This window comes from Drosophila sechellia, chromosome 2L (genome assembly GCF_004382195.2).
Source record: "Drosophila sechellia strain sech25 chromosome 2L, ASM438219v1, whole genome shotgun sequence".
Taxonomy (NCBI): domain Eukaryota; kingdom Metazoa; phylum Arthropoda; class Insecta; order Diptera; family Drosophilidae; genus Drosophila; species Drosophila sechellia.
In genome coordinates, this window is record NC_045949.1 from 1,496,083 (window position 1) to 1,522,547 (window position 26,465).

The 26,465-nt window shown below is 43.8% G+C and overlaps 6 protein-coding genes across 7 annotated transcripts; 4 read left to right on the plus strand and 2 right to left on the minus strand.

Moving 5' to 3' along the window:
• Positions 1–3,732: 3,732 nt before the first annotated feature.
• Positions 3,733–5,148, plus strand: LOC6617379 (aspartic proteinase oryzasin-1). Its single transcript, XM_002041668.2, has one exon. It carries the CDS (start codon positions 3,736–3,738, stop codon positions 4,993–4,995), a length of 1,260 nt encoding a protein of 419 aa, XP_002041704.2. The 5' UTR covers positions 3,733–3,735; the 3' UTR covers positions 4,996–5,148.
• A 334-nt stretch (positions 5,149–5,482) lies between these two features.
• Positions 5,483–6,863, plus strand: LOC6617380 (lysosomal aspartic protease). The gene has a single exon (XM_002041669.2). The coding sequence runs from the start codon at positions 5,555–5,557 to the stop codon at positions 6,770–6,772; it is 1,218 nt and encodes a 405-aa protein (XP_002041705.2). The 5' UTR covers positions 5,483–5,554; the 3' UTR covers positions 6,773–6,863.
• A 103-nt stretch (positions 6,864–6,966) lies between these two features.
• On the plus strand, positions 6,967–8,465 carry LOC6617381 (lysosomal aspartic protease). The gene has a single exon (XM_002041670.2). The coding sequence runs from the start codon at positions 7,137–7,139 to the stop codon at positions 8,367–8,369; it is 1,233 nt and encodes a 410-aa protein (XP_002041706.1). The 5' UTR covers positions 6,967–7,136; the 3' UTR covers positions 8,370–8,465.
• A 109-nt stretch (positions 8,466–8,574) lies between these two features.
• LOC6617382 (pepsin-2B) lies at positions 8,575–9,979 on the plus strand. Its single transcript, XM_002041671.2, has one exon. The coding sequence runs from the start codon at positions 8,654–8,656 to the stop codon at positions 9,833–9,835; it is 1,182 nt and encodes a 393-aa protein (XP_002041707.1). The 5' UTR covers positions 8,575–8,653; the 3' UTR covers positions 9,836–9,979.
• LOC6617383 (putative cyclin-dependent serine/threonine-protein kinase DDB_G0272797/DDB_G0274007) lies at positions 9,939–11,694 on the minus strand. Of its 2 annotated transcripts, none has more exons than XM_032726714.1 (3): positions 11,502–11,694; positions 11,063–11,433; positions 9,939–10,808 (listed from the first exon to the last, which is right to left on the minus strand). In XM_032726714.1, exons 1-3 carry the CDS (start codon positions 11,578–11,580, stop codon positions 10,110–10,112), a joined length of 1,149 nt encoding a protein of 382 aa, XP_032582605.1. In that variant the 5' UTR covers positions 11,581–11,694; the 3' UTR covers positions 9,939–10,109. The 2 variants fall into 2 exon arrangements, with proteins under 2 accessions (XP_032582605.1, XP_032582601.1); XM_032726710.1 differs by having other exon boundaries at positions 10,946–11,433.
• A 531-nt stretch (positions 11,695–12,225) lies between these two features.
• On the minus strand, positions 12,226–14,292 carry LOC6617384 (secretion-regulating guanine nucleotide exchange factor). The gene is made up of 4 exons (XM_002041673.2): positions 14,006–14,292; positions 13,337–13,588; positions 12,501–13,276; positions 12,226–12,440 (listed from the first exon to the last, which is right to left on the minus strand). The coding sequence occupies exons 1-4, from the start codon at positions 14,021–14,023 to the stop codon at positions 12,350–12,352; spliced, it is 1,137 nt and encodes a 378-aa protein (XP_002041709.2). The 5' UTR covers positions 14,024–14,292; the 3' UTR covers positions 12,226–12,349.
• Between the last annotated feature and the right edge of the window lie 12,173 nt (positions 14,293–26,465).

Below are 26,465 nucleotides of genomic sequence, written 5' to 3' on the forward strand. Positions count from 1 at the left end.
AGACGACTCCCTCCCACTTTTAGCCTCGGAAAATCCTTGTACGGAGGCGTGGCACTCCCACCTTCGCCAAACATGTGTTCAGAGATTTTCCGGTGGCATTTCCATTTTGGGGATAACCCAGAAGTTGGGGGTCATCGTGGCCTGAGTTATTTCACTCCAGAGAGTTTTCGATTCCGCTGGTTTGGGGTTCTCCAGTTTATTGGGAGGGCGTGTTTTGTGTTATGGGCCCTGCAAATGTAACCAATTTAAAAACTTTTCCCGTCAGACGTTAAATTGACCTAAATAGTTGAGAGCGGCGAAGTCCTTAAGAAAATTGGCCTTAAATAACGTATACTAATGACAGGCAAGTGACATTTAAAAGTTGATTTAATCGAATAGTTTCCCGTTTCCTTTGTCCAAGCCTGGATATCGCGTCCAATTAATTGAGATTTCCATTCAGTGGTGGCCTTGTTTATCGACAAAATTGGCCACTGCACAGGCCTCCAATAATGAAAACAGTACATATAACTTGGCTCTGAAGACGTGGCCCTCGTCTAGGCCACAAACAAGTAAATAAACACATTGGGAAAAGACCTCAAACAACTTGGGAGAAATGCAACAGCTGCTCAGCTCGAACAAAGATCGTTTTGAAATATATTTACCATACATATAAATTGTGACGACGTCTTTTTTACGCCGTATTTACTCTGTTCGTTGACGTGGCATAAAAATATTTATTAACTGACTCGGAACGGAAATGTTGACTTGACCCCGACCGCAGAGCAGGCAAGGATTTGGATTCCAGCATGTTTGCACTGGCTTTGAGTTCAGTTCGGGAGCAGTTTGGACAGGACAATTGATGGACAAACATATTAGTAGATATATATGGCTATATATGCTGGGTGCTATACTGCGTGTGTCGAGGCACAGACACTACAGCAACTACATAGTTCAGTTAACTAAAACACACACCCAACTGCACACACACGACAGTTATTTGCTTTTATGGCAGACTGGCCCCTCTCCCCTTCCTGTCTGCTGAAATCTGGACATGCTGTGTACGTCAGTTGGCTGAACAGTTTATCCTGCATATAAACTTCAACAACATATACAACATGCCCCCCAAAATCCATAGACCATACCCCAACCCCCATCGTATTGGCCTACAACTATTTCCGCTTACTGCTAAACAAATCCCAGCTAGCAAAACATTTCGGTTCGGGAACAATGGACGCACAACGCTACGTATACGCAATATTGGCAGTTGGCATATTATTGGAGTTTCGTCATTGAATTGATGGATTGAAGGGGATGGATCCATGGGGTTGAGGTGGTTTTCGGGAGTGGGGCTTTGGCGGTGAGCAAATCACCAGCCAAGTCTTTAACCCAGCTTCATTTAATATGTTGACAAGTTGATAAATTGTTTTGCATGAACATATTCCGCCTTTGTGTGAATCGCTTAATTGGACTGAGAATTGAATGAAATGGCATGGAATCCGAGCTGACAATTGGCTTTTTGATAGGTTTTGTTATGGAGTGGGCTTGGGAGATTATAACGATTACCAGATAACAATCAGATATTTTTAGGGGATTAACAAGCACGTAACTATTGAATGGGAAAACATGTTTGCCATGCTTTAAAATAAACCACAAAGAATGATTTATGACTATAAAAATATAAAATTAAAATTGACAACTGCATTTCAAGGATGCCTGGGATCTAGCAAACACTTGTTCAATTCTTCTATGATATTACTTTGAAAGTTGTTGTGGCACACATCTGATTTTGCGGCAAGAGGGTGCAAAGTGATAAAATAAAAAAAGCGAGTGGCAAGTGTGGCGAAAAAAGATGTCACCAGCTGACGCAGACATTCTTAATATTTGATGTCGAATCACGCAGCGAGGCGGCAGCTGTGACCCCAAAATACCGTGTTTGGGATAGGAGAGCCCGTGACCCATTCCCTCGATCCCAACAAAACGGCAGACATTAACAATTTAATGCATTTGGCGAAATAAAATGCATAAATTCGACATGCTAAATTAAACCTGCAAAATGGACTCCACTCAGAGTGGACTTTGTGGTCCTGCATACGAAATCAGTTGCGTATAGTTGATTATAGTAGTGATGGCCAGGACTGGGCTTGATTTTCATGTGATTTACAAGGGTCCTAAATGAAAAGTAGGGGTTTTCGGCAGATGAGATGCCATTGTAAAATGCCAGAAACAATTTAATGCTTCATTGATAACCGCACATATGCGACCCTGTGACTGACAGCCCAGACTTATCTTGGCTTTTCTGTTCTTTTCTTTTCTGTATTTTCCTGCTTTTCACTTTTTGGCCTTCCCCATCCGAAACTTCTCCTCAAACGGAATCGAACAGAGGGAAAACGGAAAATATATCGCAACTGTGCGATAAACATATGAAAAATGCACATGCGGTGAGCCAAGTTCAATTCCAGAGGCCAAAAGTTTACGCCACTTAATGGAACTTGACGCAAATTCAATTACAACATGGCTCCTCACACCCGGAAACTTTCTTATGTTAGGACGGCGGAAAAACTTGCAAAGAAATTTGCGGAAAAACGTTGGCAGTCAACTTTCACCCCCTAAAACCCCGCACGAAAGGCTCTTTTTTCCACATTTTTGGGAATTACTTTTGCTGCAAGATCTTAAAATTAAATGTGAACTAGTAATAATATTTCATTATCGGAAGAGCATTTAAGGGTATAGCCCTCTTTTTTTGTTTTTAAAATATTTAGAAATCTTTGTAACCGCCAAAGGCTGTTTTTACAATAAGTAGTGATAGAAATAGTCGAAGGAACTCAATTGGAATCGAAGTTTTGCCCGAGTTGCGGGCTGTGGGCAGAAACACTGCCTTGGCTACACTTTTGCTGCAATTAGCAAATAAAACTTGGCTTATTTCGGTGGGTAAATGAGGCGTGGTTGGGCGGTCGGGCGTCTCGAGAAAGTTTTGCAATCACTTTCGTTTGCATTCATTATTGGTGAAGGGAAAAGGATTTGACTGCAGTTTTCTAGGGGCTTGGGTCAACTCGAAAGTCAGCGAAAGGATGTGCCAGTTCCTTGCTCATTCAGTTGAAAACTTTATGTTTTAACCATTGATTTTATCGGTGGAATTTTTGAGAGTGATTTAATTAATGTTATTAAATGGCGGAAAGACGAAAGTTAAACTTTTATGTTAACACAAATGTATTAGCAATGTTAATTTATTGTTGTAATTTAAAGTAATTTAAAATTTTAGAAATGAAAGTTCAAAAAAATGCAGCCTTTTAATAAACAGGCCAATTTTAATTAATATCTTTTTAAAATTCGAATGGTGAGCGTTAAAACTTTATACGACTTTTAAAGCGCCAAGCATCGGTAAGTTTCCGAACTAGTAGACTGTCATGTAGAACTATATTTTACGTTGACTTTCTACGTGCCGACGTCTACAGCAACAGTTTGCGTTATCTTCCGCCTAGGTGGCGCTTCTATCAGCTTACAACCGGATGAAACATATTTAATAAACTAAATTGAAGTATTTACTCAAAATGTATTATAAAACAATAAAAATATTAAGTCACGTAAAAATAGCAAACATCCGCCCACGTGGCATTCCAATTTTATTGGGTTGACTCGAGCATCAAGCAACAAAACGAAATTACCCCAAGCTAACCTGATTAAAATGGAATTTGACCGAAGTTTCCTATAAATACGTGACCTCTTTTCGATTTAGGGCCAAAGTGAGGCCGCCGAACGATGCAGTCTTCGCAGAAACTCGCACTGGCACTGACCTTAGTGCTGATTTGGTGCCTGGCCCGAAGTCATGTGGAATCCAGAAGATGGCGAAAGTCCGTGCAACTGAATCTGCACAGGGAAACGAACCACACCAAAATACTGAGCAGCTTCCACAACCAGAAGCTTAGACTCAAGGAAAAACTGAGCCCGACCTCCACCGATGTGGCGATATCCTCGATATCTGTATCTCAGACATCCGTGGCAAAAGATAACCTGTTCAATTCCCACAACACCGAGTACTACGTTACCGCCGGCTTCGGGACGCCCAAGTCGCAGCCAGTCACCCTTCTGGTGGACACCGCCTCAGCGAATCTACTGGTTTACTCCTCGGACTTTGTGAAACAGTCCTGTTTGCACCACAATGGCTACAGTTCCAGTGAGTCGCAAACGTATCAGGCTAATGGATCACCCTTTCAGATACAGTTCGCATCGCAGGATGTCCTGACGGGAATCCTCTCCACTGACACTTTCACCCTAGGAGATCTGGTCATTAAGAATCAGACCTTTGCCGAAATAAACTCGGCGCCTGCGGTCTTATGCAAACGATCGAATTTCGATGGCGTCTTTGGTCTCGGATCCTCAAAAATCGCCGTGAATGGAGTAAAGACCCCTCTGGACAATATTTTGGAACAGGGACTCATCGACGAACCCATCTTCTCCCTCTACGTCAATAGAAACGCCTCGGACGCCAATAATGGTGGCGTATTGCTGCTCGGAGGATCGGATCCCACTCTTTACAGAGGCTGCCTGACATACGTGCCCGTTTCCAAAGTGGGTTTTTGGCAGATCACCGTGGGCCAAGTTGAGATTGGGTCCAAGAAGCTCTGCTCCAACTGCCAGGCCATCTTCGATGTGGGAACCTCCTTGATAATTGTGCCGTGCCCTGCTCTGAAAATCATAAACAAAAAACTGGGCATTAAGGAAACCGATAGAAAGGACGGTGCCTATATCATCGACTGCAACAAGGTGTCTCGTTTGCCCAAGATCGTCTTCAATATTGGATGGAAGGACTTTACTCTCAACCCGTCCGACTATATTCTCAACTACAGTGGAACCTGCGTATCCGGGTTTTCTAGTCTCTCCGACTGCAATGGAGCCCAAACCAATGATGATGGAGAAGACTTGAACAACATCTGGGTGTTCGGTGATGTGTTCTTCGGAGCCGTCTTCACATTGTTCGATTTTGGTCTCAAATTAGTTGGCATAGCCCCCAAAGTTTAAGCAAATATCCTCAATGTATAATTCCAAATTTTGTAATACTATCATTAAGAGTTTGTTCTTAATTTCTAGTAGATAATATTCATGATTGTTGATACCTGGATAGGCATTTATATCCACTGTCAAAATAAATATAATGGTTATGGGAACCGGAAACCGTAGCTTGTCTGTAAAGGGTGTTAACAAGATATTCGCCGCACTTGATTTGTTTACAACAAACCAAAGTTTATTATCAATTTGGTGCCAAATATGCAATTACTTCCCAGACATTTTCATAGAAAATTGGACGATTTATAGCGAAGTTTATCAGAAATCCCAAAGGCTGAATCTGATTGCTTTTTGTTTCTATATGTTACGCACGACACCAGGCCGTGTAAACAAAGGCCAGAATGGATAAGGACCATCGATCAAGTTTGATATCTTTCTTTGGGACAGTTTTGGACTTATCACCGACCATATATAAGACGGTGTCTGATGTTTTTTCTTCAGTCTAGCCCCAGACGATAAAGAGGGCAGCACAATATCTTTTGTTAGAAAAGCTCAGAGTTCTCATTAAATCATAATGCTGAAGTGGCTGGTCCTGTTGACCATCTTGGCGCTGGTCAGTGCTGAGATCCACCGCATCAAGATCCACAAGAACCAGGATCACAAGAACACCCGGCAGCATCGCAAGCAGGCTATCCAGGCCCTGAAGCAGAAGTACCACCAGCAGGACGCAGTCATCATTTACGACGATGGAGTTCCGATTTACGTGCAGCCCGACTACGGATACGATTATCCCAGCCAACCCTCGGACGACTACACATCCGAGGAGCTGGGCAACTCGATGAACATGTACTACTACGGCCTGATTGGCATTGGCACCCCGGAGCAGTACTTCAAGGTGGTCTTCGACACGGGTTCGGCCAACCTGTGGGTGCCATCTTCCCAGTGCCTGGCCACGGATGTGGCTTGCCAGCAGCACAACCAGTACAACTCCAGTGCCTCCTCCACCTTTGTGTCCAGCGGCCAGAACTTCTCCATCCAGTACGGAACCGGCAGTGTCTCCGGCTATCTGGCCATGGATACGGTGACCATCAACGGCTTGGCCATCGCGAACCAGACCTTCGGAGAGGCGGTTTCCCAGCCGGGAGCCAGCTTCACCGACGTGGCGTTCGATGGCATCCTGGGCATGGGTTACCAGCAGATCGCCGAGGACAACGTGGTGCCGCCGTTCTACAATCTCTACGAGGAAGGTCTTATCGATGAGCCAGTCTTTGGTTTCTACCTGGCTCGGAATGGCTCTGCCGTGGAGGGTGGCCAGCTGACCCTGGGTGGAACCGACCAGAACCTCATCGCCGGTGAGATAACCTACACACCCGTCACCCAGCAGGGCTACTGGCAGTTCTCTGTGAACAACATCACCTGGAATGGAACCGTGATCTCGAGCGGATGCCAGGCAATCGCCGATACTGGAACCTCCCTCATCGCCGCTCCTTCGGCAGCCTACATCCAGCTGAACAACCTGATTGGAGGCGTTCTCATCCAGGGCGAATACTACGTGCCCTGCTCCACTGTTTCCTCCCTGCCCGTTCTGACCATCAACATCGGTGGCACCAACTTCTACCTGCCCCCCTCGGTTTACATCCAAACCTATACCGAGGGCAACTACACCACCTGCATGTCCACCTTCACCGATATCGGAACGGGCTTCTGGATCCTGGGAGACGTCTTCCTGGGTCAGTACTACTCCGAATTCGATTTCGGTCAGAACCGCGTGGGTTTCGCCACTCTGGCCTAGACCTTTAACGAACGAACAAACGACATACTATCTAGGATTACCTTGCTTATAAAAATACAAAAAAATAAATCTTATACAATTGAATAACTAATGAGCGTATAGAAATTGACCCAAGCTAACTATTTCGCTTTTGAACCCACTGTATATTAACTACACGCATAATACATGATTGTCAACACCCCAAAATATGTTCGAATGGAAGCATGCCCTGCGTTATCGCGTGAGAAATTCTTGGCTAAATGGTGTGAAAATGAAGCTCAGCTGCACAATTGGTGGTCATATCAGAGAACGAAGCCCAGTCAAGCTGCTGAGCTATAAATACGTGACCGAATAGGCCTCAATTGGCAAATCAAAATCGCAGACCATGAGGGTCAGGTGGAACCATTCCAAGTTATTGCTGTTCTGGCTAACAGTTTTAGCTGTCTTGGCCTTTGAAGCGGAGGCCAGGAAGCGTGTTAGGATTGGATTGCACAAGAATCCTGAACCAATTGAGGACAACATAAAGAACGAATTGAAGACCCTTTCCATCAAACACAAGTTGAAGGTTGATGATACAAAAGCTACTACGAAAACGGATACCAAGGACCCAGGATCAAAAGTCGCAACGCTGAAAAATCTATACAACACGGAGTACTACACCACATTAGGATTCGGAAATCCGCCGCAGGATTTGAAAGTCCTGATCGACACGGGCTCGGCGAATCTCTGGGTGCTGTCATCCAAGTGTCCAGACTCGGTTGCACCCTGTGCCAATCGCATAAAGTACAACTCAAGCGCTTCCACAACCTACAGGGCTATCAATACCGAATTCAATATTGCATACGGTTCCAATTCAGAGGAAGGACCCATTGCACTCTCCGGCTTTCAGTCCCAGGACACGGTGAACTTCGCCGGATACTCCATTGAAAATCAGATCTTCGCCGAAATCACCAATGCACCAGAGACCGCATTTCTGAAGTCCCAGCTCGATGGAATTTTGGGATTGGGGTTCGCCAGCATAGCCATTAATAGTATCACCCCACCCTTCTACAACTTAATGGCCCAAGGCCTAGTAAACCGGTCTGTGTTTTCGATCTACTTGAATAGAAATGGCACAAATGCCATTAACGGTGGGGAGCTGATCCTGGAAGGATCGGATTCGGGTCTGTACAGCGGGTGTTTGACCTATGTGCCTGTTTCCAACGCAGGATACTGGCAGTTTACAATGACAAGTGCCAATCTGAATGGCTTTCAGTTTTGTGAAAACTGCGAAGCCATACTCGATGTAGGCACTTCCCTAATTGTTGTGCCAGAGCAAGTCCTAGATACCATCAACCAAATATTGAGAGTTCTCAACCCGACGGCTTCGAATGGAGTATTTTTAGTGGATTGCTCCTCGATCGGCGATCTTCCTGACATTGTCTTCACCATTGCGCGCAGGAAGTTCCCCTTGAAGTCCAGCGACTATGTGCTCCGATATGGAAACACTTGTGTCTCGGGATTCACCAGCATGAACGGCAACTCCTTGTTGATTCTGGGCGAGATCTTCCTGGGCGCCTACTATACGACCCACGATATAGTCTACAAACTAATTGGACTGGCACCAGCAATTCATTAGGCCGTTCAAACTATCAATTCAAACAAGTTCTTTAACAATTGTATTCTTTGCATTACTTACCCACATTAATAAATAGCCCCCCTTGGAAAAACTAAAGCTACACCCCCATTAAATTTGCGTATCATTGAGCTTTCCCTATAAATCACATATTTCAGTGCAAGTCTCGAGCTTTAACCCACAATACGTGTGAATCGAAATAAATAAATAAATATGAACCAGATAAATCCCACATGGAGAAACTATAAAACGGGAGAAGTGACCAGGAACCCAACCAGTGAGCCACCATGAATATACGTGTGATTATCCTACTTTTCTGCCTGATCGTGTTTGTAGGCGGTAAGAAAGTGCACAGATTTCGACTGGAAAGACGATCCCACCGTCACCACAAGATTCCGCACGCCCATCTGCACCTGCAGTTCCGGAATGCGCTCCGAAGGAAGTACGGATTTACTCCACTCCGTACAGTGAATGCTGTCAATGTGACCAGTGAGGCCGGTAAGGGAACCGTGATAACCGAGCCCCTGATAAATTCCTACGATACCAACTTTTTCGGGGTTGTGTCGGTCGGAGATCAATCATTCACCATGCAATTCGACACGGGTTCCTCGGACTTTTGGGTGCCCAGTTCCCATTGCAGATTCTGCATCAAAACGTGCGGGAACAAATTTTTCCGGGTGTCCAATTCCAAATCCTTTCGGTCAAGTGGAACTCCATTTAGCATCACCTACGGATCGGGCTCCGTGAAGGGAATCGTGGCCTCGGATAATGTTGGCTTCGGCGATCTAAAGATCCAGAACCAAGGCATTGGATTGGTCAACATATCGGACTCCTGCTCCGTTTTTGATGGAATCGCTGGCTTCGCCTTCCAGCAGCTCTCCATGACCAAATCGGTCCCTCCTTTCCAGCAAATGATTGACCAACAGTTGGTGGAGCAGCCAATCTTCTCGTTTCATCTGAAAAGTGGGTCCAGCGACGGTGGCTCCATGATACTCGGTGGATCGAACTCGAGTCTGTACTACGGTCCGTTGACCTATACAAATGTGACCGAGGCCAAGTACTGGACCTTCAAGCTGGACTTCATAGCGGTCCATGGCAAGGGTTCCAGGAGCTCCCACTCGGGAAACAAGGCCATCATGGACACGGGAACCTCCCTGATCGTTGGACCTGTCCTGGAAGTCCTCTACATCAACAAGGACATCGGAGCCAAGCACAACAAAACCTATAACCTGTACACCGTCAGCTGTGAATCGATTCCCCAACTTCCGATCATCGTCTTTGGCATTGCTGGCAAGGAGTTCTTCGTGAAGCCACATACCTACGTGATCAGGTACGATAATTTTTGCTTCTCCGCCTTTATGGACATGCTAGGCCTGCAGTACTGGATACTCGGTGATGCCTTCATGCGGGAGAACTATGTGGAGTTCGATTGGGCTAGGAGAAGAATGGGCATAGCACCGGCTGTATGATGACTATCACACCCTGCATATAAGTGAATTAATTTTGAAAAATTGTATATATAAGGAGTGTCAATCCTGTATCTACATTATTAAATGTTAAGTATTCGGAAAATAATTTGGTAAAGAAATGTTATTATCAATTATCAATCAATGACAGAACAAAATTCAATTACATTGTAAAAGTTGGAGTTACATTGAAAGTTGGAATAATTGTGTTGAATTGTTAATGGGCGTTAATGTCGACCGATTGGACAGTAAGAAATCTGACCTGTGAGCTATTCGGTTACTTGTGGGTTCCTACTTGCGGTTCCTTTCCATTTTGTGCGGTTTGCTGACCACCGTTGCCCCCATAAATGCCACGTGGCATGCGAGTCTGTTGCTGATGCAGCTGTTGCAACTGTCGCAGCTGCACTTGCTGCTGAAACTCCAGGTTCTTGTAGATCATGGCTGCAGCTGCAGCAGCACTGTTAGTATTCTGCTGCGGGGCAGCCTGTTGCGAGTGTTGCTGGTTGTGTTGCGAAGTTTGACGCAGATTCCGAGCGATCAATTGTTGGTACAGCAGAGCAAATTCCTTGGGATTGGCGTTGGACAATGCAGCTAGATCCCCGACACTGGGACGATGAAGCTGCTGCTGATACTGCTGCTGCTGCTGCTGTTGCGGTGATTGCAGTGGTGCCACCTGCTGCTGCTTTTGTGGCACGTGGATATGCTGGTGGCTGCGTGGCGTATTCAGCTGCGGCTGCGGCGGCGCTTGGTGTCGCATCTGATGGTAAAACTGGGGAAATGGTATCTCATTGAAATTTTTAACGGAGTTGCGACTTTGGTTTTCGGTGCCAAGTTGACGTTGTGGCTGCTGCTGTTGATGTTGTTGCTGTTTATGTTGCTGCTGCTGCTGTTTCTGCTGTTGATGCTGATGATGTTGCTGCTGCTGATGTTGCTGCTGATGCTGAGGGTTCTGTCTTTGTTGCTGCTGAAAGCCGACCTAATACACAAAATAAATGTATGGCAGTTAGCACAGGATATTTATAGGATGTTGGATAAAGATACCGAATTCTAAACTATTTTCTATAAACCCCGATAACTGTTTAATAGAGTCGCGCCTGGTTGCTCATAGCTTACCCCCGGCAAGTTGGAGGCAGCGCCTTCATGTTCCGGAAAAGCTTGTCTTCTTTCATATAGAGGCACCGACCTGGTGGATCGTTCGTATCCCGGGTGGGAAGTCCAAGCTTGACTCACCATCGGTTTCAGGCCCGCAAGGCAGCTGGCGGTGTCCTTGGGAAAGTCGAGGAAGCTCTCCCCGAACAGGGAGTAGTTCTCGGCGGCCTTGAAGTAGTTATGAGTGCCGTTTTCCGGGTAGCCGATGGTATCTCCGTAGACAACGCGCTCCACCTCGGTTACGTAAATACTGGCACTGTCGATGGCCGCTGGCTTCCTGGCACTGTCGCTGGCCGCTGGATTGCTGGCAGATCCCATTTCACAACCCGTTCCTGATCCGCATCCACTTGGAAAATTGGGCACAGCTTCCTCAGGCGCCTCCACGAGACCCAGGGAAATGTCTTTGGGTGTTACCCCCCATATTTTCTTGGCCAGCTGACTGGATATGTTGACTGAGGAGGGGTAGTATGGTAGCATTATAAGCATTAATGAGACCTTGAAGTTCACCCGAAAGTTCTACCTTGAGTGGCGGCCGCAGTCTCATCTTCGTCTAGGTCATCATATATAAGCTGGCTCTTGTTGCTGACATTCTCGGTCATCGTGCGGCTTCTAGAAACATAAACTATAAATTTGGAGGAACGAACAATATGTCTGACTTTAATAATGTTGATCAACCGTCGCCTGCTGTTTACCGCAGCTCACTGAATGAAAACAATAGAAAAGCCTTGGCAATCGAGCAAAAGCCCAGTCAATATGCACCCAGTTTGTTTATGAAGACTGGCTTGGATTACGCAGTAAACAATTAATTTATTTACACCGCACCACAACAAACGTCACCTTCTGACAAAGTGTAGCAAGAAGAAAAGAAACGTGCCCGGTAAAGAAGATTTTGACGGAAGGATGATGGGCAGCACTGGACTATTTTGCAACACTGATTTGTTGGTCCTAATGTTATTAAAGGAAAACTTTCAGATAAGGCAGTTAAATATGATATGACCATAATAAGAGACTTCTTTTAAATATCCAACTCATAATCGGAATATTCAGGAAACTGTGTAAATGTCAAAACATGTTACTGTGACCGCAATGTGACCGTTCGCTCCCAGAAATCATGTGTACATATGTATGTAGCCGCCAATCAATCAAATTTAAATAAGTGCTTGACGTAAAAGTGTCTTCAGAATTGTTATAATATATCAAGGATAACTCGGGTTGATTGTACTATTTGTAGTTCCAACTCGTGCTTTTTCATTTGATCAATAACAGTAGTATCTTTATTTAAAAAGTGTTAACAAAGCCGTACACGAACATTTTACAATTGGTCATAAGCTAAACAGAAAGACACCACAAGGACTGAGCCCCTTAAAGTCAGTTTACAGACTCTGTGATCGCGTAACAAAATCCTGCTCCTGCGCCGCACAATTTCACTGGTGGCAGTTGTAAAAGAGTTGGGGTGCACCTGGAAAAGTAAATTAATGGAAATATGTACTCATTTTTGTTGACTAAGGTTGGTTCCTACACATTTTCGGTGCTGTTGTTGCCGCAATTCCCATGCTCGTTCCATCCCCAGGTGTAGACCTCTCCTGCCGTAGTTCTCAGTAGACCGTGTTCGGCGCCCATGTGAATTCTGGCAGGACCCTGATCCTCAGGAAGCTTCAGGCGAAGTGGCGTGGGTATGGCTTGCTGCTCGCTGAACGAACCCATTCCCAGCTGACCGTAGCAATTGCGACCCCATACGAGGATCTCGTTGTTTTTGAGCACAGCTGCATTGTGGGTCCAGCCCACGGCCAACTGACGCACATCCTCTTCAAACTGAAAGGCGTTGGACTGGCCAAACTTGTTGTCACCCAAGGTAAGGATTCTTTTCGTGCTGCCTCCACCCGATTTGCTTAGATCCACGCACTTGAGCACCATGTGGTTCTGACCACTTGAAATGGAAACTATCCGCAGTTCGTTGTGATTGTGGACCTGTATCTTCACCGTATTGCAGCGATGCAGGCAGGTGGCCGTGATATCCAGCTCGATGGGCGGAGGGTCCATGATCCTGAGTCGACCGAAAACGTAGATCTTGTTGTCCTGCGTAAGGACGGCACAGTGACGCAGGCCGAAGCTGATCCTCTGGGCGGGTTCTTCGCGTGGAAGCTTTACTGGCATTGGTCTTCTCACGGCAATAAAGCCGCGCTGGCAAATTCCCAGCTGCTGAAAGGCATTGGAGCCCCAGACAAACAGTCGCTTGGTCAGCGTGATGGCTCCCGAAATGTCCCAGCCACAGCTAATGGTTTCCACAGGAACTTCCTGGAATTATATTGTTAGAGATTATGGGTTCCTGGGAGAGGCGATCTTAGGGTTACTTACTCCGAAGTATTCCGTGGGGATCATCTTGAACTCGCTGTGGCACTCCTCCGTGGAATCCAGTCCCAGTTGGCCACGATTGTTCCATCCGCAGGCATGAATCCGTCCGCTTGTGTCGAGGATGAGAACATGGCCACCACCTCCGCGAATCAAGCGCACCTGGGCGGGGGCGAAGGAGCACTTGGCCACCCGTTGCGGTGTCATGCACAATTCGGACTCAAAGCCAAGGCCGAGCTGGCCGTGAGAATTGGCACCCTAAGACATGGCGAAAAAAGGGGCGAGAACCCAAGCCAAGGAAATCACTCATTAATTTGCAATGCAAATGCACCGTGGCGATGTCTCTGTTTCTTTCTTTCATACCCTTGCAGAGAGTAATGCAGTTTCAGACCCAAGTTGATGTGGTCCAGTATAAGCAATCTATAGTTAGAATACCTACGATATATTAGGCTGATTTTAGGCTTCTCAGATAGGGAAACACGCTACTTGGCTTTTTATATAGTATAAGAAAAGTGGTAAAACAATGAAGGACTACTTAGTATTTTAGGTAAGATACTGGTTTTAAATCTACAGGTGGCACAGAGATACGATTTACTCGGATCTCAAGGCACTTCGTTTTCTGCAAGGGTATTTCAGTGTTCGGCTCCTTATCGAGGGTTTTACTGCGGCTCCTACCCAGGCGTAAACCTCCATTCTAGTGACCACCAGTTGCTCGTTTCACGCCGAACTTCCGGTTGCTGTTCGTCGCCGCGATTTTCCGGGTGATTTAATGCACCGCAGTCACGCCAGGAATGCGCCTGCTGATCCGATGGTTTCGACTCCTCTATGGCCTCCAGTTGGCTCCGAAAGCGCTGCTCTGCTTTTGCCAGCTCATGTAAAACTGAGGCTTGGTTCTGCTTTGGATTTACTTTTATATTTCGCGTTCTATTAGTTTCGCTGTCGCATGCTAAAATGTAAACAATGCAAATGAGGCAGCGTTGCCAGATCTTGGCGCACAGCTGTTTGGCTTACATTACTCTGCTAGATAACAGACACATGTGTACTTTGTTTACTTTCCCGCCAATATGACATTTAAATTAAGATAACTGCTTAATCTTTGTGCCTTTTAGCAATATGTAATTAATATTTAAATCATAGCACGGTTGACCTCCTAGGACCCAACTAATAACACTTTGCTTCCATTTAATGTCTCATTTGGTTATGGCCATAACGATTATATAATCCCGCCGGGTGGGCGTGAAAATCGTGTCAAGCGCATATAAATATATTCTAATTAAAAGCAATGGAAGTTCAGGGTGAAGGTTAAAGTGCATGCAATTTTAATTAAGTTTTAATTGCCGAGCTGGGCCAAGTAAGCCACACTAGTTAGCCACAATGTGAGTTGGCCTAAGAAAAATGCGGTCGAGAGTTAATGAAATACAAGAGAAACGAAGTGGAAATTGCCTAAGATTATTTGCATTCCAGTGGACTAGTATTATATCAATATGTTAAAGAAATACGATTATATTAATCCAATATTATAACAAAAATAGTTAAGCGATCCTGGATTATATTGAATTATTCGTAATCGACAAAAAGCTCATTCGAAATCACCCACTCATAGGTGAGCTTGTTTTAATTACACCGAAATCACGGCGCTAGAAAATCGGAGCTACACAAATGGGCAACTGGCGCTAACAGCAGGACATTACAAAGCTGCAACGTTCGCCTGGCATGCTATGTGGCCAGGACCTTCTCGTCCTCCTGGAAACTCAACCCCTCTCACGTGAAGAATGCACTGTGGTCCGCATTTGCAATTCAAAAATTGCCTGGCACACACGACGAACGCCAAAGGGTGGGCGCCCCTAAACGCTAGAAATGAAAACTGATGATTTTCACTTGATACCCGCAAACGAAGAAAAGCCATGCAAGAAAGACTGCTGCTCCACATGCAATCGAAGGTGCCCAAAGGCGATGGAAGTGGAAATCCCTTTGAATTGCAATGGCAGTCAATTAAACCACTGGGAATTAACATGTTCGCCGTCAAATTAGAATATGAAAATCCAGAAGAAGATGGATGAAAATCGATTGAAAATTTATATTGCAGGATATTCAAAAGTCGCCTTGCCAAACATCCATTTTCAGCGTGTCCAGTATGAATTGCTATCCATTTCTTGGCGCGAATATGACGGCTTATACGAGGGCTTTCCGCCGTGCTGTGGTCAACTCGGAAATATATGACGGGAAATCCCCATAAAGCTATAAGCCATAAAACCAAATGAAATATGAACAAGGTAGAGTTTTATTAATTTGGGCAGAAATAAAACGGGCTAAGTGAATAAATAAAATCACAATTTCCAACCAAGCACGATACTTGAAACATTTATATTAGGTTTGTTTGTACAAATTGTATGTGACATTCACAAATCATTGAATCATTTGAATCATTTTCAAATGAATTACCTTAAGCGGAAAAACTGCTGTTAAGTAAGATAACAGTGCTTATGCTAAGCTGTTACAAAACAGTGACAGTGCTGCTAAACGCTTGCAGCTTGAACGTAAGCAGTACTAGAATGTAAAATTCCCGCCAAATTCAAATACAGAATAAACATTATCCTTTAGTCATTCTAGAAGTTCGCGAGAGATCCTTGCACGGATAAGTGTATTTCGAAGGACTTCATATAAGGCCTCGCTTGCATTCGCGCGTGCATGTGTGTGCGTGCATATGTGATTGTGAGTGTTCCCTGCGGAGTAATTTAAACGTAAAGGACACGTGACTCCATTTCCTGTATGTTTTTGGCATCTTTACGACTTTTTGTCTGTTGGTTGTCACATTTTTCTCGGTTTTTGTTGCTCCTGCGTGTTGACTCGGTTTCGTGTGCTGAGTTCTCTTTTTGCTAATGCCATTTTTGTTGCTCTTTTTGGCTGCCGGCACTAAAAAGAGAAATTTTTTGCTGTTTTCGAAATTAAATCTAATTTGATGTGCAAATGTGTTGTGTTGGCACTGGCGCTTTGTTATTAGCCCCACTCCGGCACGTTTTGCCTCCCCGTCTTCTATTATTCCAACTTGTCCTTACCAACTTTGCAGCTACAGTGGACTCTCGAAAATCACTACAGTACCGAAATTGTATTTAGTTGTGTATAATATTCTAATTTGTGTGCCGTAACGACTGTGCTTTTATTTTTAATATAATTAATGTAAAAAGTCTGTTTATATTTGAAGTACTTTAAATTGTTATGTAGAAAACTATTATCTATGTATTTTTATAAATTTGGTAGTTAAAAATAAAATACTTTTGCAGTTTTCATTTTATCTCCTTTTGGCCCTCAGAATTAACAGTTAACGCGCAAATGGCTTACATTTTCTCTTTACCCGACCGTAGCCACGCCCCTTTTGCGGTTTCATTTTCATTGCAAGTTGCATTTTGTTTGTTTTTCGCTTACGCTTTATTTTCTTCCCCCTGCGTCTAGGACATTGGCAGGAACACAAGGACAACGCCAACGTGTGATAAGCCAAAGTGGCAAAATTGTTGTGGCTGCGAACTCTTTTCAAAAATGCTCCCAGTGGCGCTCAAAATGTGGCAGCCAACTCAAATTCGATAGCCACGTGAAAAAATGTGTTGCGATTTCATATTTGCCGACCGAATCGGATTCCGAATACCAGCTAAACAGCAGGAGGACCAGTAATCACGGCTGTGGTCCTGCTGTCGCCCAAACCCACCTGCAACTCCATAGCTGCCATCGCCGAAATACAAAGCCATATCTGTCCCGCAACGGCTGTCAAATTATGGAAATGGAATAGTTTCTGGTGTGGCTGATACTTTAAATGAAATTTGAAAAGCAATCAGACCGCAGGACCCCCGCCATTAAACCATCCAACCAACGAACCAACGACCCAACCGAGAATTTCGGTGTTGTGCTGCCCTAATTGCTCAATCAAAAAACGTATGCAATTCCATGGGGTAAATCAAGCTGACGCTGGAAAATGCATTTTCCAAGCCAAAAGAAACTAAATTTCATACTTAAACTTCGCCACAAAGACATGGCCCAAAGGTTGATGATTGGGAGGAGAGCGCGGAGGGGCGGAAGTGTTTGGCGGTTTTTCTGGGGGAAAACGAATGAAAGTGATTTCCACGAGCAACAGCCAAAGACAACAATGCCAAACTTTGGCTGTGTCAAGGAGTTTTCGCGAAAGTGGGGGAAAAACTGGCCGGGATAACGGGGAAGGGCGCAGGACGAGGGACGAGGACGAGGGATTCTGGGTAGCGGAAACGGAAGCGCATTGAGCAAAGTTGCAGTTGTTGGCTTTTGTTTCGCCATCTCTCCAACGCCAGAGCAAAGCAATTTAAGTTAAACAAGCGCTCAACGTCCTCCCGCTTTTCCTTCGATGAGTTTTCCCCAGCATCAGTGTCCTTTTTCGCGCGTTGCGCACAATGTAAATGTCAAATATTTTTCAAAATCCTTCGTGGCGCTTGGATTTGTTGCGAACAATTTTCCAAAATTGTTTTTCCTGATTGACTTAGAGTTTCGCTGCTTTGCGCTACTTCCGAATTCTAATAACTGGCTTCTTGGCAATATTTCAAATGGTTTCAAATTGATTTCGGTGTCACTACATTAACCAAATGCAAATAAATTAGCTAAAACTAATAATTTAAACATTATTTGTAGTTAAGATTTAAGCTTGAAATGGATCTATAATTATGAGATGTATGGAAGCAACCACCAAGCATACCAATTTTCTAGTTATTGAATATTTAATTTCAATTTATGGCCAGGCAAGAGCCACATACAAAGCCCATTTTCCAGTTGGGCCCAAAGTTTTGTTCGATAATTGCGGGCGGAAGCCCTATTTGGCCGCGTTTTCCTGCGCTTTCCTCAACTCGTCGGCGCTGGCTCGATAATTATTATGTAAATTGCTTAAAAATTCACCGCAGGTATGCCCAAAGGATTCACTTTGCCTCAGTTTCCCCGACTTTCCGCCACCTTCCCCGCCCTCCCCTTCGAGACGTCGTCTGGCAGCCGTTGCGCTGCATTAAGCTTGATTGCATTAAGTTTGCTTTCCCCCTCGAAAAGGCGCAGGATGGGGTTTTTCGGGGCCCCAAGGGGGAAGTATCCCTTTAGTTTCCGCCGAGGCGCTCCCACATTGCCCTGGCCCGATTTCATTGCGCTTTAATCTATGCACTTTGAATTTCTTAGCCTGCATTCCGTATTAGCCAAATTTTCGCATGCTTCGTTGCATGCCTCTCGGTTTTTCACGGCAACGGGATCGGGATCAGGGAAATACTTCATTGAACTACCGCCGCACAGTGGTTGTTTTCGATACTTTGAGTGTCTTTCAAATGTATTTATATTTATATTTATATTTATGTATTATATTTTCTTTATAACTGGCGGAAAAATAAGATTACAACTGATGCTTAAGGTTTTACTTGACAATAATTTTTGAGCCCACAGTACACTGCTAAGAGCCTGTGAAAATTTGCCTTGTTGCGCTTGACAGAATATTGATGACCTGCACCTTCGGGGGATTACCCCTTTCCTCCAGCAACACCATCGTCATTATTGTCGTCATCAGTATGACCGAACTTGTCTGTCGTAGCGAAACCAATTTAATCTTTGGAGATTTTAACACATTCCACACTACATGCACCAGGCACTTCCGCTTCCTATTCGAGATTCTTCCTGTTGAGCTTGATGTGATTACCATTGTTTTTGTTTGCTGCTAATAATTAATTTGTGTGCATCACAGCAACTTGGACGTATTTTATTGAATTTGAATGAATTTTTTATGGGTGCATCTGGGCATGAACGTTTGGCAAGGCGAAAGTGTATGTTTTTTGTATACTCCTACATACCTTAATCAGAAGCTATAATATTTGTGTACGTCTATATACTTTATGAATGATTTATCCTGCTTAAACCACGAACATAGTATTCCCACATACGTAGAAAAGGATTATCCGTTCAGCTTTATAATTATTATTTAATTACTTAAACAGATTTTCGAGGAATTTTCACCTTGACTTTAGTCCTGGCGAGCTGGAATCCTGTGTATATTCAGCACACTTTAATCCGCTGTTGTTTCTCTAGCCATGGCTATGCCTCAATCCGCAGTTGGCCTCAAGTGGCGCATCGCAGTTTATGCAAATGAGGCTGGGCCGCCGTCTGTCCGGCTGACAGGACCTCTATCTCCAGGACGTGAGTGTGTGCAGTGCGTCCTTGTCTTGGGCTAAATTGCCACCAGTCGGTACGGCCACGCCCATTCGGGCCAGCTCAGTCCGCCTTCGCTGCCCAGTGGGCAACTCTAATTATTTGTTAACATAACACGAGTGGCAATTTAAATGCAATTAGGTTCGGCCTGGGTTTCCCGCCCAGGACCTCGGATTGTGCTCATTAGGAGGACTTCGGTCCTTCGATTGAGTGCAGATTTCAATTGGCAATTCAAATCGTTTCCACTGGCAAATTGGCAAGAAACTTAATGAGCATTTCGCATTTATTAGGGCTACTTCAATCGATATGTGGCGCATTATTGCTAATGTCTTCCACATAAATTGAATTAGTATTAGAAATCAAAGAAATAAATTGTGGATTCTTCCTGAAAATACAAACTTAAATCTTCAAACATTGTCTATATTTCATTTTACTAGCACTGCATACGATTAACTTGTATTTACTTGAATTCCATCTGCAATCAACACAGCGTGACTTCCAATTGACAATTTAATTACAAAGCCAGTGGATGACACTGAAAGTTAAAGATTATGTGCGCACTCTGAAAAATCCCTGCCACAGGCACTTAATTTCGGAACCGTCCTCCGAGCTCATCTCCATCTGAATATGCATTGTTTTTTGGCCAGGCGAAATCTATTTAAAACCAGTTCCTCCTAACAAATGGCATTCGTCTCCGACTTTTGGGTCCGAGAAGCCGACCAAATGCGATTACACGGGCCAGGGATCAGGACACAGAAGGAGTAGGAGCGGGACAGGAGGACCAGAACTTGCCAGATGTCCTTCTGTTTTTGGCATTGTCCTGGAAGCTGAATGCACTGACCAGAGATCAGGCTGCTAAGTCTCTGCTTGTTTGCTGCGTGTGTTTTACTCATTATTACTCGGGTATCAGGTATTTGTTGGGGGGATTACAAAACACAGATTCGGACTGCAAGGTGTGGAATGAATGCAGACAGAAGGATAACGCTGGAAATAATTGAAATTAACACTTGGCTTGGGGGTAGCGGAACGCATCCATAGATTCGTTATTGCAAAATAATGGAGGTAGCATTTGGAAATTTATTGTAATGCAATTTTGATTTTAGGTTTAATTTAAAAAAAAAATAGGGTATTCCTCAGCTCCAGTCCTTAATGCATCACAGCCAGAAGATACATCCTGCAACAATGAAAGATAAAAGCACGCAAAAAATGACGAAAGGAAAGTGGCAAATGGGAAAAACATGAGTAAAGAGCACCCGGAGTGGACAAATGTGTGTCCTGCAACGAAATGCATGCAAATGAGCTGAATAATAAGCACTTTCTGCCTTTCCGACCTCCGACCTCTGGACAACCCTTTTGTGGCACTAATTTTCCGAACAGCCATTCGCTGGTTCCCTCCTCTGCCAGGGTCCAAAGTGTCAGTAAGTCAACAAGAATGCACTCTGACACCGCCTGAAGGAGTTCAACGAGGGAAATCGGAAGGCTGTGGACACACTATGAGAGCACTGAAAGAAAAAATGCCAAACATTATGTTTCTGTTCAGTAGCAATTAACTATTTTATTTCATCACGAAATTAAAGTTGCACTAGGACCTAAATAATATTCCAAATATATTTGGAAAATTTGGTAGGATGACAGAAAAAGGATATTGGAGGCTCAAGGACATAATTATTACTTATAAGTCCTGTATTAAAATTTGAAAACATTCAGTTCGCTCAGTGATGCAATCTGTGCGATGCTTGCTTCTGTTGGCCAGTCGTAGTCCACTCGACACTTTGAATGTCATTAAGCTGTCCGTCCAATCTGGATGCCAGAACCCCTTTTCGCTCCTCCGTGATCCTCCTGCTGTTTCCTGCCCCTTCCCACTCCACTGCCTCCCCACAGCACCTTGTCCTCCGTCCGGACACTTAGTCAATGTCTCACTAACAATCGTCAACAGGCTCAAGCAGCGTAGGGCAACAATCATGGCTGCTGTCCCAGTTTCTTTGCTCTTGTTGTCACCCTGGCCTCGTGAACTCCAGAATCCTCCCGAAAGGACCTGGCTTAGTTTGCCAGCTGGTACGTTGGTATATGTTGAATGCATTTTGGACCCAGAACGTTTGTCAATTTTCCGCTTGTCGACTCTGTGAATTGCCCTTTTTTGTCCGGGGCGAGACTCTTGTATTATTGCTGCATGCAAAACGCGTCCTGCGTGTTGTAATTGTATTAAGACCGACACTGCTGGTCAAGTTTTCCGGGGCACATCTGCTCCGGGTGAAATATGTTCGAAAATACCTGTGAAACAGGTGAGACCAACGATAAAGCGGGCAGCCAAAAATGGGTTGGCAAAAAGTTAACTGGCAGCTGAATGGAAAAGCAACTGATATGTAGTATTGTTTTCTTTTTTTTATTGTTTAATTCTATTTATTAAGGTTTCAAAAGGAATCGTTCAGTAATTCCTCTGAACATAACCTAATGTGTGATAAAGATAAATGAGACCAAGTGGTATCTTAATTATAAAGTACAAAAGAAAGAAAAATCTAGTCTAGTTATCAATTACTTAAAATGTAATATGTTATATTATCCTCCGGGTAAGGCAACAAATGATTTCTCTTTTAATGACTATTAAAAATATCTTAAATGCTAATACTATTTTGGGGCCAACTGCCTTCTTGCCAATAACCTCGATGTGTCAGATTTTCAAAGTGACCTCCGAAAAGTAAGATCAATCCCTCGGCTCAGCCCAAAAACTTCATCCACGCTGGTGACCCCGACTCCGTCACCATCGCCGCTGACATGGAATATCCCTAATCGCCGATGGCTGAGTGCAAAACGCAGCGCGCGAGGCGACAGCAGCATTTAGGGGCTTATTAAATTGCCATTACCTAAGCCGGACATCATCATCATTTTCGCCCAGGGCCGCCGTGCATACGAAGGCTCGGCATTTGCCACTCAAGTGCGGGATTAGCGGCGATGATGACAACAGCTTGACAGCCAGCAGGTCCATTAGGGAGGCGGCGGTGGGGGCGTGGTCGCGGACCCAACGCCAGAGCATAGGTTTAAGGTAAAGGGGATTCAGGTGAGTCGAGGATGCCTGACGAGCTCAGGTGTCCAGCGAGTACGCACACTCATACATCCATGGAGCAAAAATGTAGCTGGTTTCACTGCACTGAGAAAAAGCATGTGGGTTAACTAAGACTTAACATTAACATTTGCCCTAAATTGAATGATGTTTCTTAAGTTTTATAACACATGCTTTTAAGTAAAGTTATAATTTGACCAAGGAAACCATAATTTAAATATATCGTTTTGTCCCGATTTCCCTTATTTTTGGTCAGTGCTAATAATTAAAATAATTTAATAATTTAAATATATCGTTTTGTCCCGATTTCCCTTATTTTGGTCAGTTATCCCCACAAGATATTTAACATTTAAATGGGCAGAAATTAACTGAGACTGAAAGTGGGTGGATAAGTTGGGTGGTGTATGAGGTGAGTGAAGTGTAGGAACTTGCCACCCAGTAAATGCCAAGTAATCCACAAAAGCCGAAACGACAGCCCCGAAACACAATGTGCAGTGAAAGTCGGGAGCTGGCGACAACAAAAGCCAGGAGTCTTGAATGTCCACCGCCAGGACCCGGTCCCAGCTGCTCCGAATCCCGCAAAGAGTCCGAAATATATATGGACCAAGGGGCCAAAGCCTTAATCTGCTTTAAATGGCAAAGAGATTTCTGCGTTTTCCCCACCCACCAGCCCGCCATTCGCATTCATACGGCAAATATCAAGTGCATCATCATGGTCGTCATCGTCATCAAGGAGCTAAAGGACAGGACAGTTTGGAGCGGTCGGGCCAAGGACGAGGCCAAAACTGCATTAACTTGGCCCGTTCTTCGAAATCGAGCAGCCTCAACACTAGACACATACACCTAGAAACATCACGAATAAAATAAAAATTTAAATAGATTTAGAACAATAAAGAATCTTGCAATTATTGAATTATTTATTAGATTATACATTAAAAAGATCAATTAAAAATGAACTTTTAAAACTACGCTTCTTCTTTCAGATTTTGCCAGTGCATCGATGCCCTTGGCTCGCAACACAACATCGTTATTATCGCATTGAGCGCTGTAAAGTACCGAATAATCTACAGGATAATGAGCATGAATGAACGAAAACGTTTTCCTTTTTAGTTTATTTATTTTTTTTAACTTTGTTTTGTTTTGAATGGGATGAACCGAATACCTTCTGAAGTGAATAGTGAATAAACTCAAGAGGGGAGCGAGTGGAGGGCCACAGACTCTGCCCCCAAGTGCACTCAACTAAAGCAAGCCAAATCTGCGTAGAGCTCACTGAATGCTTGCTTAGGAAAAAAATAATAATAAAATATATAATAATCAAGCAGTTTAGTTCGTTAAACGCCAACAAGCTAAAAAGCACTTAAAGGACACATATAAATGTATAATCCTCTGGTGGTATAGGAAGTTGTACTATAGCCGTTATCAAATTGAGCAGCAACAGGATTTGGAGATGTTAAAACTATTCATTTCATACTTTAAAATTTGCCAAACAAACTCAATTGAAATACACATGTTTCTCGCCTCACTTCACCCATCCATGTTGAAATATTGAACTTGTTTTATGTGTGCACATCATTCAAGACCAGCTTTACTTTCGTTAAACAACGTTTACATTCATGGCTGTAAACAACATGATTTCACATGTGGCACTTAATGCCGAATGTTTTATGCCATTGAAAAGGGCACAGGAAAGTTGGGAGCCCATTTTGCCACATCTTTATCTCCGTCGCTCGAGCATTTAAATTCATATTTCTCATATTTACATGGAGTGCTTATGGCGCAGGATGCGTGTCCTCGTGGAAGGAGAATAGCCAACTTTTTGCCATTTTGTCAACGTTTTCCATGCTTTTTTCCTATTTATTTTACTGTTTCAAGTTTTTCAAGTTAGAGCAGCAAACCAGAACGAGTAGTTCATTAGTTTTCAACTGTTTGGCTGCAGCTATTCCTATTTTGCAGCCGCATGTGGCCAGAACCATCAAAGCATCGTTCCGGGCCATCAGCCAGGAGTCCTGTTCCTTTCAGGACCTGCTCCTGATGCTCCTTGCCCCACCATTTCTATTTCCATTCCCATTTCCCTGGCGCCTTCGCATTTTTCGTGGCACAGTAATGTGAACAGACTGCGGCTGCTGCACTGGCTTTTGTAATGAAAAGTTGAGGCAACTTGTTGTACGTATACGTCATGATTTGAACCCATTTCCCACATTTCCCAAGCCTCCTGCACTTTTTTAGTTTCACCCTGGACGTTACACATGCTGATACCGATATGGGATGCAAGTATTTTAAAGTTGAATCATTTCGTAAATGAAACATTTCTCATTAATTAACAGAGTTTCAGCCGCAACACTTGCCCGAAAGGCTATTTGAGAGAAATATTTCTGGAGTAGTGAAGTGGAAAATGTCTGCATATACTGCTAAAAACTTTCCTTTTACTTGCCTACGAGAATAAAATATCACATGTGGAGTGAGCGCGAGATATCATATCACCGATTTCCTGAGTGATTTTTCTTGTTTGCTAATCATTTTCGTGTATTTCTTCGCTACGCAAACGGAAGTAACTTTGATGGCGTTATAGATATGTTAAGTACTGTGCACACCCGGGGAAAAATGACTGACATAGGCATTAAGTGTACAATACCAGCAAATCAATAGGTAATGCGAACTTGACAACCGTTTTGGGGGATCTGAAGAAGTATTTGGCCAGCTTACAGGCGTTTAAATACTGATGAGAAGTCGCATCTTTAACTGATCTCAGCTGGGTGCACAAGAGTTTCTTTCGCAGTTCTTTCAATGTGCCTTCGATTGCAAAAGTTTTGCAGATTCCCAGTTCGCTTGTCTCTGGATGGATGGGCAGCCAACTCACTAAAGCCAAAAGTTAGGATGTGATTCGGATAGTTCGCAAGTCTGCAGGAAGTAAGTTAAACTTTAAGTGAGCCATAGTTTTTACAGACATTCAATATCGAATCATAAGTTTCCAGCTACCGCATTGCATCATTGGGAAAATTGCTGAAGCAACAGCGGCCACTAAAATTGGGGAACTACTCCATGTGACACGCGTTCCTGCTTTCTTCTCCGACAGTTGAGCACATCAATTTACTTTTATTTTCCTCTTCTTGGTGGCCACGTTTGGGGGCTTCGCCGCAAGGGTTGCTCTAGAAAAAACAAAAAAATATTGGTCAGAATAAAAGGAATCGATGGGAACGTGTCCTATATTCTAAAATTTTTATCTAGCATATTTATTCTGTAAAGAATAGAAGTAAGAGTATGAGAGAATTATTTGAATTCACTTAATTAAAATAAATTGCAAAGTTAAAATACTTATAAAAATAAAATGCTAAAATCTCCGAGTATGTTTTGTGAAATACAAATACCCGACATTTTTCGTTTGCTAGGTGTTACAACAAAGTAGGAAAACATTTCCTCCCCCATTCCGATTCCCGCACATCGATAAACCCAAACCTTTGCTTGGCGATTCAATTCAATTGATTCAATTGGGATTGTATCGGGCTTCGTTTTATGCTCGTTTTGGCCAACACATATTACGAGTTGGGTTTGAACCGCATCCCCGGTGCGAGTGCCCCATTTATCTGTTGGCCAAATGGTTCATGTCTCAATTTTAAGTGTGTGTGCGACGTTTTCCCGAAATGTTAGACGGGTGTATCCTTTTTATTTACCAGCATTTTTGGATGCCCACTTTTACGAGCCGATAATGTTATTGGCGCAGGAATTTTATGAATTGACCATTTTCATTTAGCCGGGATATTTGATATTTTCCCTAAGACTTGTGCAATTTGCATAAGAAATTGTGTCACGACTAGTTTCGCTACACTTCATTCCATTTCTTTTGTGCATATTTTAGCTGGGTTTTCAGTGGCCAAGTGGGCGAAGTGGGTG

Bases quoted from the DNA above. Each gene is read 5' to 3' on its own strand.
- LOC6617379 (XM_002041668.2), top strand. From the start codon at position 3,736: ATGCAGTCTTCGCAGAAACTCGCACTGGCACTGACCTTAGTGCTGATT.
- LOC6617380 (XM_002041669.2), top strand. From the start codon at position 5,555: ATGCTGAAGTGGCTGGTCCTGTTGACCATCTTGGCGCTGGTCAGTGCT.
- LOC6617381 (XM_002041670.2), top strand. From the start codon at position 7,137: ATGAGGGTCAGGTGGAACCATTCCAAGTTATTGCTGTTCTGGCTAACA.
- LOC6617382 (XM_002041671.2), top strand. From the start codon at position 8,654: ATGAATATACGTGTGATTATCCTACTTTTCTGCCTGATCGTGTTTGTA.
- LOC6617383 (XM_032726710.1), bottom strand. From the start codon at position 11,580: ATGACCGAGAATGTCAGCAACAAGAGCCAGCTTATATATGATGACCTA. The intron at 11,434-11,501 runs GTAGAACTTTCG...ACCCCTCCTCAG, and splicing joins GACTGCGGCCGCCACTCAAG to TCAACATATCCAGTCAGCTG. The intron at 10,809-10,945 runs GTAAGCTATGAG...TTTGTGTATTAG, and splicing joins CTGCCTCCAACTTGCCGGGG to GTCGGCTTTCAGCAGCAACA.
- LOC6617384 (XM_002041673.2), bottom strand. The intron at 13,277-13,336 runs GTAAGTAACCCT...ATATAATTCCAG, and splicing joins TCCCCACGGAATACTTCGGA to GAAGTTCCTGTGGAAACCAT. The intron at 12,441-12,500 runs GTAGGAACCAAC...TTACTTTTCCAG, and splicing joins AACAACAGCACCGAAAATGT to GTGCACCCCAACTCTTTTAC.